General features: G+C 41.0%; 1 protein-coding gene across 2 annotated transcripts in view; it reads right to left on the reverse strand.

Moving 5' to 3' along the window:
• ANKRD44 (ankyrin repeat domain 44) overlaps positions 1-12,103 on the reverse strand; it is a 321,168-nt gene that overhangs the window by 76,710 nt on the left and 232,355 nt on the right. For both annotated transcript variants that reach the window (XM_082841652.1, XM_082841651.1), the window contains exons 15-16: positions 11,156-11,236; positions 8,055-8,166 (exon numbers count right to left, since the gene is read on the reverse strand). In XM_082841652.1, the coding sequence (XP_082697778.1) occupies positions 8,055-8,166; positions 11,156-11,236 (193 nt within the window). The remainder of the gene's footprint in view (positions 1-8,054; positions 8,167-11,155; positions 11,237-12,103) is intronic.

Raw genomic sequence — 12,103 nt, forward strand, 5'->3', positions numbered from 1 at the left:
TTGAGTTTATTTTGCTCTGCTTTCTTCTAGATTCTTGAGGTAGAAACTTACTGAATTGAGACTTTCCCTCTATTCTAATGTAAGCATTTAGTGTTACAATTTTTTTCAGCACTAATATGTGTCCCCAAATTTTGATTTGTTGTATTTTCATTCAGTTCAGTGTAGTTTGGGGGATTTCCTTTGAGATGTCCTCTTTGACCCGTGGATTATTTAGAAGTCTGTCGTTTAATTTCCAAGTACTGGAGATTTTCCTGGTATCTTTCTGTTATCGATTTCTAGTTTTACTTCATTGTGGTGGGAGAACACACTCTATATGATTCCAATTCTTTCAGTTTTGTTGAGGTTTGGTTTATGGTTCAGGATATCATGGGCACTTGAAAAAAATATGCATTCTGTTGCCAGGTGGAACAGTCTATAAATGTTGATTAGGTCATCTTGGCTGATTGTATTGTTGAGTTTTTCTATACGCTTGATGATTTTCTATCTAGTTGTTCTATCAATTGTTAAAAGAGAGGTGCTAAAGTCTCCAACTCTAATTGTGGATTTCTCCATTTTTTCAGTTCTATCAGTTTTTGCTTCATACACACTACAGTCTGTTGTTTAGTGTATATACATTTAGGACACTCTCCCTGAATAAGTTCCAATCTTTATTGGGCTGCTTTCCTGATATCCTTTTCCTTGGGCCCCAGCTGGACTGCCTTCCTACCCTCCTCAGGCCTGCCTAATGGGTCTGTAATTGCGTAGGAGGAAAAGAAGAAAGGAAGGGAGAGAAGGAGGGAGGGATGGAGGGGAAGGAGGAAGGAGGGAAGGAAGGAAGGAAGGAAGGAAGGGAGGAAGGGAGGAAGGGAGGAAGGGAGGAAGGGAGGAAGGAAGGAAGGAAGGAAGGAAGGAAGGAAGGCCAGATAAACTTCTTTTAGGCTAACATTTAAGTTATATTCTCTAAGAAATCTTCTTTCTGCTACATCATTGAGTCCTTAAAGCTCCCATATCAGGAGCAATGATTCCTCTTCTTTGAATCCCTTAGTGCCGACTAGCTATTTATAAGAAATTACAGGAAGTGTGTATACATGTGTATGTGCGTGTAATGTTAATTTTGTAGATGTCTTCATACCAATTTGATGCGTCAGTACAGCTTTTTAGATCTTGAAAAAAAAAAAAATAAAGGCGAGGTTGCAATAAAATTTGGAGTTGGTGTTGGGAAGTAATCAAATCCACAGAAAAGGCCAAGCTACAGAACAGTACATTTTCATTTTCTCTCTCACCTGTGGATTCTATGAAATACCTTCCTAACAGGATAGTCACCATAATACTTATAAACTAGCATTTAAGTTTTATCACTAAGTCAGGCTTTATCCTTCACAAGTGTGATTCATTTTTTCAACAATCTGGTACCTGATAAGTGCTTGGCATTACTAGAACCTATGTCTTATAAAGTTGATATTTAAATTCGCATGTATTTAAAGGGTAAGTTTTTTTTTTCTTTAGAGCTGAGTGTTAATCTTTCCTAAAATAATGACTCTAAATGTGTGACTCTGTACTGAACCAGTGAGTCATGGGGTATAATCAAACAATAACTTTATTCTCCCTTTCCTATACCTGGTATAATCTTTATGAGACTACTTCTTTTCCTGCCACCTCAGATAAAATCTCCAACAAATAACAAAAAGTTCTCCAGGCACTTTAGTCACAAACATAACTTCATGTCAGTAATTACAATGTCTGTTATTGTCTGTTATTACATAACTTCATGTCAGTAATTACAATGCCTGTTAATGTCTGTTATTACATTCAAACCCTGAATGCCTTTTAGCACCGAAGCTCCTCTCCGCCTCCCCCAGTGGGGAAGGAGACAAGGCTGACTTCTCTCTTTCCCAGACTATGGCTTCTCCTCCTTTCCCCTCTTGGCTGCCTCTGCCTCCCTCAGGACTAAAGAGAAGAGGGAAAAGGAGGACACCAAGGGTACAGGGACAATGGTCTTACTGACTAGCACCCTTCTGGCAGTGATCCTCTGACTGGGTCAGATGTTTAAAACTGTCTCTCGGATGCTTATTTAGGTTCTCCAACAACTTCCCAACTTCCCTGGGTGACTGCCCCTCTCTGCTGGTAGCTCACATTCCCCTCTCCCCAACCCCAGGCATCCTACACCTCCCCATACTTCCAGGCAGCCCTCTTGAGTCGCAGCCAGGAGAACTCCAGGGCAGCTCTGGCCCTTGGCTCACACTTGGACATTGGGAAACATACACTCTTGACCTATTGTTGGTGGGGGTAGAGTATTTCTCAACCACAGCCCTCTTTTTTATTTAACTTCCCAGCAAGCAAGCTCTAATCAGAGCCATTCAGTCTTTAGATTCATCACATGCCAGTCCACTCAGCCCCCTAAAGTGTGTGGAATTCATATCAGATATCCATGCAATCTCCTTGAAGCTTCTCTCACTGGGCTTGGGATGAGGATTTCTCCCGCGCTATAAGGGCAGGGGAGCGGTGATGGGACGTGAAGCAGAACTATCTCCAAAGAAATCTGCTCTCTGATCTCTTAAATGGGCAAGGGGGCCATGGGTTGAGAACTAGTACCTGACTTTGAAACGTGGGGGCAATGGCTCCACTGTCCTGAGCACTCAACTGAAGGTGAAACTGAAATTGTTTATTTTAATACAACCTATTGAATGGTTCTTTCATCAATTGCCAAATTCATTCATGGTAAAGCCAAAAAAATTTCTTTTTTGCTCTATTACAAAGAGATAAGTGGAACATTTTGTCATAAAATATTGTCTACTCCAGTGTTCTGAACATAGACTCACATCCAAATTCTGATTCAAAACTTGTGGGCTTATATTTTTACTCACAGCAGTGAGGAGGCTGCCAACAGCATCAAAGTATCTGTGCCCACACCTCTGCTCCCTCCCTTAATGAGAGTTCTCTATAAGATTTTATGTTTCTCTTCAACTGAATTAACTAGAAGAAAAAACAAGACTAGCATTGTTGAAGTTTCCACTGCCCATTGGAAGTCTGCCTACTGGGAGGTCATGTTCACCCCCAGTTCCATCTCTTAGCAGAACCTCTGGGGACAGAGAAAAGCCATCAGAGACTTGTTTGGGGCTGGCTCTCCTTTTCTTTTTTTTTTAAACCCCTCTTCTATATTCTACTTTCTCAGTCTTGAGAAGCTAAATTAGACACTGCCAATGTGAGTACATCTTATGCAAAGCCAGGTGGTAACGGTTTCCTAAAGCCCCATGATAAATACAAGACACATTTAAAAAGCAGCATAATTTCAGTGTTCAGTTGCCCAAGATACAACTGTCTTCAGAGAATCCCAGAAATTCCTAGAATATACACACAGGGGCGTTTGTCACCCCCATAAACTCTCCCAGTTGAAGTTCAAATTATCTCATAACAGTGAAAGGGAGAGAAGGTCCCAAGGAAGCAGCCAAATTCCAGCGATTTGGCATGGTAGAATCTTGGACTGAATTTAATCAGAGGCCTAGAGTTTTCAAACAATCTCTCTAAATTTCCGTAGATAATTTATGTAATTATACTGGCACATACATTTTTCCATTTCGGTAACAAAGCCACAAAGATATTTCTTTCACAGACAAATTTTTAATGTTGTAAGAGAAAAACAGTGTGCCCGTATAAACTCACAAATTCCAAGTAGGGGCACGACTCTGATTTTCCTCTCCAGAGTCGGTAAGAATGCATTCCAGATAAAGGAAAAGGGAGGCACAGAGCTCTCCTTTGCCAACTCCCTTCCTCCACTCAAACATAAGTCTTATTCAGACACAAGATGCTTTATTAGCCAAGTCTCCTCTGTTCCACTTTGATATTTTGATCCCAATTGAATATGACTGATGACAGCTCTCAGCATACACTTGTGGGCAGATTTTTGCTTGCACACGTGGTACGTACATCTTTGATCAAGCCCAGCTGAAAACACTGGCCTAAGTAGCCAGACGTGGCAGAATTCTGAACCTGTTCTATCAAGGCTAAGGGGTTCACCCTACTTTCTAGAAGTTTTTTGCTCATTGAATGAATTCAATAGTACTTTATATAAGGGAAATAGAACGAAAACAACCTAAATAATTTCTGTTCCCTTTTGATTATAGCAAAATGGACTGAACACAAAGGATGGTTTACAAATTCTAAGCTTATGATCACAGACAGGAGCCGTAAACCACGAATGCCAAGTAAACACACACTAAGAGTCAAATAAAATATGCATCAAAATTAATGATATGCATAATCACAGTAATTGCTCTCTGGGAAAAGAGGCAAAAGACAAATTTTACCAACCCCACAAATCAGCTGTCTCTGATGCCACCCATCTTTTTTAATCCTACTCCTACTCCAAAGCACAAAGGCCCCGGTCTGCTACGGGAGGCCCAGGGGCCATAAATACTCATTTACTCTCTCCACACCTTCCACAGGCCAGAGACATAGGCTAGGTAATGTGACTTAAAGAAAGGTCTCCCTGGAATCTCCTGGTGGTCCAATGGTTAGGACTCTGTGCTTTCACTGCAGGGGGCACAGGTTTGATCCCTGGTCCTGGTCGGGGAACAAAGATCCTGCATGCCGTGCAGTGCGGCCAAAAAAAAAAAAGGTCTCCCTGAATAATTCTTGCTCAGAGGCTCAAGTAAGCCATTCAGAGCTACCAGAAACATGTATTTCATTGTCATAATTCTAGCATCTAACACAGAGTCAGGACCAACTTGTAAAACAGATAACCCCCTAGGAGGACTGAGGTGTTTGTGTCATGAGATAAGGGAGAAGATTGGCATGGTGGTAGTGAGTCTTAGGTACGTACCTCCTAGTGCATATTGGTTAAGTGGCTTGCTTTCCTAACACCTAGTCCTCAAAGAAATGGGAGTTTTAAGGAGCATGAGTGCACTGAGGTCCTAGTCGAGAGAGAAAGTTAAAGTTAGAAAAGATGCCCTTCAAAAAGCCCTTATTGTTCAAAAGCAGTCCTTATTTTCATCACAAGGAAAAAATCTTTTTCTTCCTTTCTCTCTCTCTCTACTTCCTTCCTTCCTTCCTTCTTTCTCTCTTATCTATATGAAATGATTGATGTTAACTAAATTTATTATGGTACTCATTTCACAATATATGTAAGTCAAGTCACTATGCTGTACACCTTAGAATTATACAGTGCTGTATGTCAAGTATGTACATAATTTCCAAGAATCATTATTGCTTTGTAAATCACAGTGTTGACCTAATCGAGGGGATAATTTCATTCTCATATAGCACTTGTGAAACGTTCTGTAGACAGAAAACCTTTTCATTGGATAACAGAAATAATGGCCCTGAAAGGGCTTTCCTGAAAAAGGAAAATAACGTGCCATATATCATTTACATAGAAAAAAAGGTGTTATGGGTAAATCATTATCAGAGTTATTATACCATGGGATTAAAGATAACTCACCAAAGTACTTTAAAACAGCACAAGTTATCAAGACTATAATAATCCTTGAAATAAAAGTTCATATGTCCAATGATGACATATGGTTTTCATAGAGAAAACCAATTAAAGACAGCTGTGTCTTAAGTAAACTTTGGAATGCAGGCTCATACGGGTAGTTACAGTAGTAAACCTTCACTCTGCCACTGATTCTCACACACACACACACACACACACACACACCCCTTTCTTTGTGGGATCTAAACACAAATCCTATTTGCTGATAGGTCTAGATCAACTTCCATTGCTGGTGTTAGAAGGAACAAGTGATTACTGCCTTATATCTTAACCAAGTCCTACCAAGATTTTGCCCTATGTTGAAAAGCTTTGGATGGTGGTAGAGCTTTGACCAGCAATGGAAGGCAGCATGATGTGGTAAAAAAAATAAATTTTTTTTTTAAAATCAGGGATCCTGATTCATGGTACCACTTCCTCTACTGACCAGAGCTATGACTTTGGACAACCCAGTAAATGCCCCTGTGGTTTGGTTTGTTCATCTGTAAGATAAGAGATTGCCCCTTGGCCACTTGTGATTCTACTTTAAATTCAGTTTATAGAAGGCTCTGACGTCACTGGCTTCCTACAGCTTCCTATGGAACTGGGTGGTTTAAAAATATGTCCACAAATTCTTTGATACTCCCGCGCTTGGAAGGCGGCATCTACTTCACCCCTCTGGATTTTGTGACTGCGGCAATGAACAGATGCCGCAGAAATGTGAACTTCAAGGCTAAATCGTTGAAAGTAATATGGTCTCTTTCTTTTCCTTGCTCACACTCTCACTCACACTCTCTCCCAGGGCAGATACCTTTAGCAACCCGAGCCACCAGGTAAGATATCCAGCTATTCTGAAAACACCATGCTAGAGAAAACCGCAAAAAGGAACCACATAGAGACGGAGAGAAAGGCCCAAGGAACGTCAGCAATTCGATTCTTCCTACCCACGTGATTGACAAATGAGAGCAGAAGCCTTTGAGATTATGCCAGCCCCGACACTGTAATCTCATAGGGTATTAACTAGAACTGCTCAGCTAAACCACACCTGAATTCCTGACCAGAAACAAATAAGTGATTAGTGTTGTTTTAAGCCACTAACTTTGAGGGTAATTTGTTATGCAGCCACAGTAACTGGAAGAGGAACCATGATGGAATTAAAACGGGAGAGAGAAAAAAATGCCACCCCCAAGGTCAAGCAAAGAAATCTTTATCATCCACAAGAACCTCAGGAAAAGCAGACTTGGAAATCCGCAGAAATGATGAAGGTACTTACAATTCACCAATAAATGTCACAAAAATCAATACCAGAATAATCACCTTTTTATTTCCAAACTGGGTGATCTTTATGAACATTTTCCCACATTCATAGTTAAAACAAATATAGTAAGAAAGACCCTAAGTGGAACCATTTGAAAAACCAGCAGCAAGGCCAAAGGTAAAGGGCCTCACTGGGGCATCGAGTCATTTCTATGTCGGCGCTCACACCATTGCTTGCGGGCTCTCTGCCTCGTGCCTTTCTCAATAAACTATGCAGTTGATGAAGGGCAAGTGTTTCACCAAACACACCTTCAAATAACTCTGAAAAGTAGGACTTCTCCTTTAAAAGAACAAGGAAAACAGTTGGAGTCCAGTAAGGAAGGTGGCACCTATCATTGGACCAGAGATGGTGAGTTTGGGATACCCCATGTATCCTGGTGAAGCTGAATCAAGGGTGGTGCTCAGAAGACAGTAAATGATGGCCTGCAGTCAGGATTCAGCCACAAACCCATAATTTTTCTTTCTAACCCACCCAGTGTTTTCAAAGCAGGAAATTCCACACAAAAAGTCTAGATTTGTAGCTTCTCTTGAAACAGTGGAATTCTAGCAAACCTGGCTCTGCAGTACCATCTGGTCTCCATCAGCTGCAGCTGACTAGCTGTTTCTCCCCTCAGACAGAACATGTCCTATTTGCCACAGTCCCCACCACTCCCTATTATCCACACCTGGGCTCACTTCACTTGTTTTTTATATTCCTGTGCCTGTAGACATTTGAGTTTGCATCTGGTAACCTACACCAAGAAAGGAGTTTCAGACTCCAAATCAAGTGTTTCTTGATCACTAATGGGTTTGAAATTTGGGGTGGTTTAGAAATTCCAGTAAACTCTGCTGTTATACCCTTGCCGATTTCTTTTCCTAAACCACCAATGTGGGACTATAACAAACCCATATGCCTAATGGTTCTGTAAGTCATCTTATGACACTGTTACTGGATATTGGGGTGCTAAGTGTGACTCTGGAAATATATACTAAGCTTATTTGATACATCCAAATTATCTTCAAAATACAAACTGTGTCCACAACAGGGTCTAAAATTCCTAGTCCAAGTTAATGCGGAAAAGAATCAATTGTTAGTCAGCTCTGAGATTAGAATGGGCAGAAATGGAACGAAAAGACCTACATATTGTAAAGGGAAACAATTTAATAGCTTACCACAGAATATCTTTCCAGGTGAGTTCCCGTGGGGACTGAATTAGGCAGTGAGGGCACATTTGTTGAGAGATTAAGACCAGCATTTTCAGGTTTGGGTGTGTTTGTGTGAGAGAGAACAAATCATGACAAAACAGCTCACCAATTCCAGACAGTGTCTGTGGCCATAGGCAGCAGCATAATGTATGCTATTGTAGCCTTCCTTGTCCCGGATAGATGCATTTGCATCATGTTGAAGCAGAAACTCTAGACATCTGTAAGTATAAAGATGAGATGTTATTTCAGAAAACATCTCTGGACCAAAAGGGATAATTAATGTAAATGTTCTCTGAAAACATCTCTGGACCAAAAGGGATAATTAATGTAAATGTTCTCTTATTATAAGTGTTCCACAAAGCACTTTGTGAGTTGAAGTGTTTCTTTAAAAATCCTACAGCAATGAGGGTTTATGTACTGGATGTTTTTTGTGTGTTTTCTGCAGCTATCTTTATTTCAACTTAAATTTTTTTGGCCAAGCCACGCAGCATGTGGGATCTTAGTTCCCTGACCAGGGACTGAACCTGCACCCCCTGCAGTGGAAACGCAGAGTCTTAACCAGGGAAGTCCCCTCCTTCAGCTTAAAATAGCCATTCTAGAATTCAGGAAAAGCTTTAGGAACTAGAGGGTAATTAAGTTTTTCTTTTCCCTTCTCATCTTAAGGTACAGAACCTGCCTGTCATCAAGATTACTGAATAATAAGTTTTAGAGCTCCACGTCCAAAAGACAAGTTCTCAGCATAATAAAGAAGTGGTCAAGATACTGCAATGGGACAAACCTCAAGAGAGGGGTGTTTATTTTTAAACCTTGCTACTGGAGACTCTGAGATCAAAAGGTTGGAAAAATAAATAAAATAATATTAAATTTTATAATAATAAAATTTTAAATAATATTTAAAGTAATAAAGGCCTTTTCTGACACAGTTGTAATTTTTCTGAAAAAAACACCATCTTTGCAATAGGTAAGAGGAAGGGGAGTGGCACCACCTCCGCTGAAGAGCCCCAGACTCCAAGACACAGGTACTCGGGGACGTAATGTGTTCTGTTCAGGGCGTGTTGCAAATGGGACCATCCTGCTGGTCAAAGAGGGAAGAACTAGACAGGGAGCAACGTTCCACGATTTCGGTTTTATTTCTGTGACAGTGGGACAAACATGTCCTCTACAAGGCCAGGGCGATTCAATTTCATACTCAAATCAAAACTGTAAGATCCTAAATATAAGCTTGTATATTAAATAAGACCTCCAGTGGACAATTTCTATAGTTTACTCAAAAACCTTAAAATGACACTTACCTAAGGCAAAAGGAGTAAATAAAGCACACACATAGAGAGAGATGAAAACAGACATTTTAATTTCTAGAAAACCTGATGAAAGAGGAATTTTTTAAACCAAATACCTACATATCACATGATTCATCCATAAAATTCTCTGTAATAAATCAAACTATTATGGGAGTGCTGATGTATCAGGCTGTCTTTGGTGATTTATACCTTAAAAGGAAGTCTTTTTTTATTTTTGTAATTAAATGTCCATGGACTGAATCCTAGGTGTGACTCATTTTAAACTGAATTTGGCTCCTGAAATAAAATCACTCAGTAGGAATAGCATTCTAGTGGACACACAATTCCCAGCTTCTGAAAGGATTATACTCTAAAAATCAGTTGATAAATTTAATATGTAACTTGGAAAATACTGGGATTACTCCCGAAGAGCTATTTAATGCAGAATACAGCTGAACTATAACTGTCAACAGTACTATTAGAAATAACAACAATACTACAGAACGTGAATATTCTCCACATTGTTCCTAAGGGAAAATGAAATCCAGCCTTAACTGGGAATGCTTGTCTTCTTTACCACCCAGGGCCCTGACTAGTAATTTTGGCACCTAAGCTGCAAGATCAAGAGAGGCGCATTAGGTCAGGGGTGTATTTGGACAAGGGGAGTAGCATTTCATTGCATGAAACAGATCTCCAGCAGGCTGGTCCCTGCCTTCCCCTGCCTCTCCTGCTCCTTCCCTCTCCCTCAGATGTAGAGAGGGCTGCTCTGGCCCAGGACAAGCTTGCATTTCACTGGAGAAGGGAGCATCTGCTGAGGCGGCTTAAAATTCTACAGTCTTTGAATACCATTATTTTAATTTTGGACTATTAGGGCAAAACCTTTGTTATTCTGATTTACTCACAGCGGTGTTTCCTGTGCTCACCCCAGGAACAGTCAAAGTTATGTCCCCACAACTTGCACTGGGGCCTCACTTTCTAACCACACCTTTCCACAACGGTCTGGACATGGGAGGAGAGCCCAGTGGGCAGTGGGAAGACCCCAGAGTGGACATGAGCATTCAAGTCAGAGAGAAACGGGTCCCTCTGACAGCAGGAGAAGAGAATAAGCAAGTTAAGGACTGTGTGTGTGCAGACTCTTAGAGCACTACATCCACTGAGCCTCACAGGGGCAGGACACAAACTGTGGGCACCAGTTATTCAAGTGTTCATTCATTCAACAAACAGTTACTGATCACCAGCTACCTACTGGGCACTGCACTGGGCAGAGCACAACCTCCTCACTGCCACTTCCAGTGCACGAAGGGCTCTCAGAGGAGGAAGCATTAGGGGTTCCCACGTTATCCACAGCCCTGGGTGCTGGCAATCACTCCATCACAGTAATAGCTGAATCTCTGTCAGACACCAGAGCAGGGCAGGTGGGATGAGGGGTGACAGAGCAGCTGTCTGCAGGAAGCAAGGAGCTGTTTGTAAGTTGATGGGTGTCTTCTGGGGAGAAGGGGAGAGTACGACTGGTGCATTTCACACCAAAATCTCAAAACATTTATTCATAGAATCTGCTAAATTGTTATCCTCAGGTCACAAAACGAGAGACTGAGGCCCTCAGAGGAGGCTTAATATGTCCCCTGAGGCATACTACATGGCGGAGTCAGAAACTGTATTTAAGGTACCTAGTCCTAAAAACTGCGGACCAATCACAGTGATGGTCACGGCAAAGGTTTCAATTTTAGAAAGAGTTCCTTGTGTGAAAACAGCATATCTGAAGGATATATTAAAAGAATAGTTTCTTCTTCAACAAAGGCAAGCCCACATCACTTCTGCAAGAGCCCAAGTGAGACCCCGAGATAGTAAGGCTGGCCCATGCGCAACCCAGAGCAGCAGACAAAGCATCAGTAACCACACCTTGCTCTTAAGCTGAGAAGAAACTTACAATGCAGCTTCCTTTTCTTTCAGCTCTCTGTCTCTTTCAAGTTCTTCGGAATTTTCATGGGCGTTTCCTAAGATAGTCTTACTTCTCAGCGTAAGGGAAAGAAAAAAAAATTACAATTAGTGGCAAAGTTGCTAATGATTTTGGTGCAGTTTATATCTTAACAATTTCTCCCCCGACTCAAAAGAAGCAAGCGCTACTGATTTTTCATGGAGGATATACGTGGTTCTCCCCAAGGCCATCCAGTAAGTCTGTTCTCTCCCAAGGAATCCGACTGAGAACGTGACTTTCCTAAAACTTCCACCGAGGTATCAGTGATTGAGACAGCAGTTATGCTGCCCATCCTTCCATGAGTATTCTAAACTCCCCATGGAAAGGGGAAGTGACTAGCTTAAACGTCCCTGGCTTCTACAACATTCCTTGCTGCCTCCTTGGCAGTTGAGCATCTCATTTATCCAGGAATAAATGGGTTCCTAAGCACCCCTTATGTGCCAGAGCAATTCTTCACTATCTAGGATTCCTCTGCCAGCTCTCAACAGATGAAGTATACTTGTCTCCCATTCTATTCCAAGTGAACAGCATAGAGCTTGGCATATAGTAGATGCTCAATAAATGTTTGTCGAATTAATAACATGCGGCCCTGGGATCCTGAGGCTACAACAGTCTTGCCAGTACTATATGAAGGAAAAAAAGCTGTGTTTTCCAAACTGTGGAAACATGGATCATAATCCATTACTGAATTGTGAAATCAATTTAGCGGGTTGAAGTCAGTAGGGTTTTTTTAATGAAATAAAACTATATCAAAATGCATCCCACATAGCAAAAGTAAATATGGTTTTATGAAATCTTTGTTTCCATTTTCCATACATATGTATAAAACATATATATGTGAGTGTGTGTATTGGGTCATGATGTAAAATGTATTGCTTAGTGTGGGTCATTGTCTAATAC

This window comes from Leucopleurus acutus, assembly GCF_964270905.1.
Source record: "Leucopleurus acutus genome assembly, chromosome: 6".
Lineage (NCBI taxonomy): Eukaryota > Metazoa > Chordata > Mammalia > Artiodactyla > Delphinidae > Leucopleurus > Leucopleurus acutus.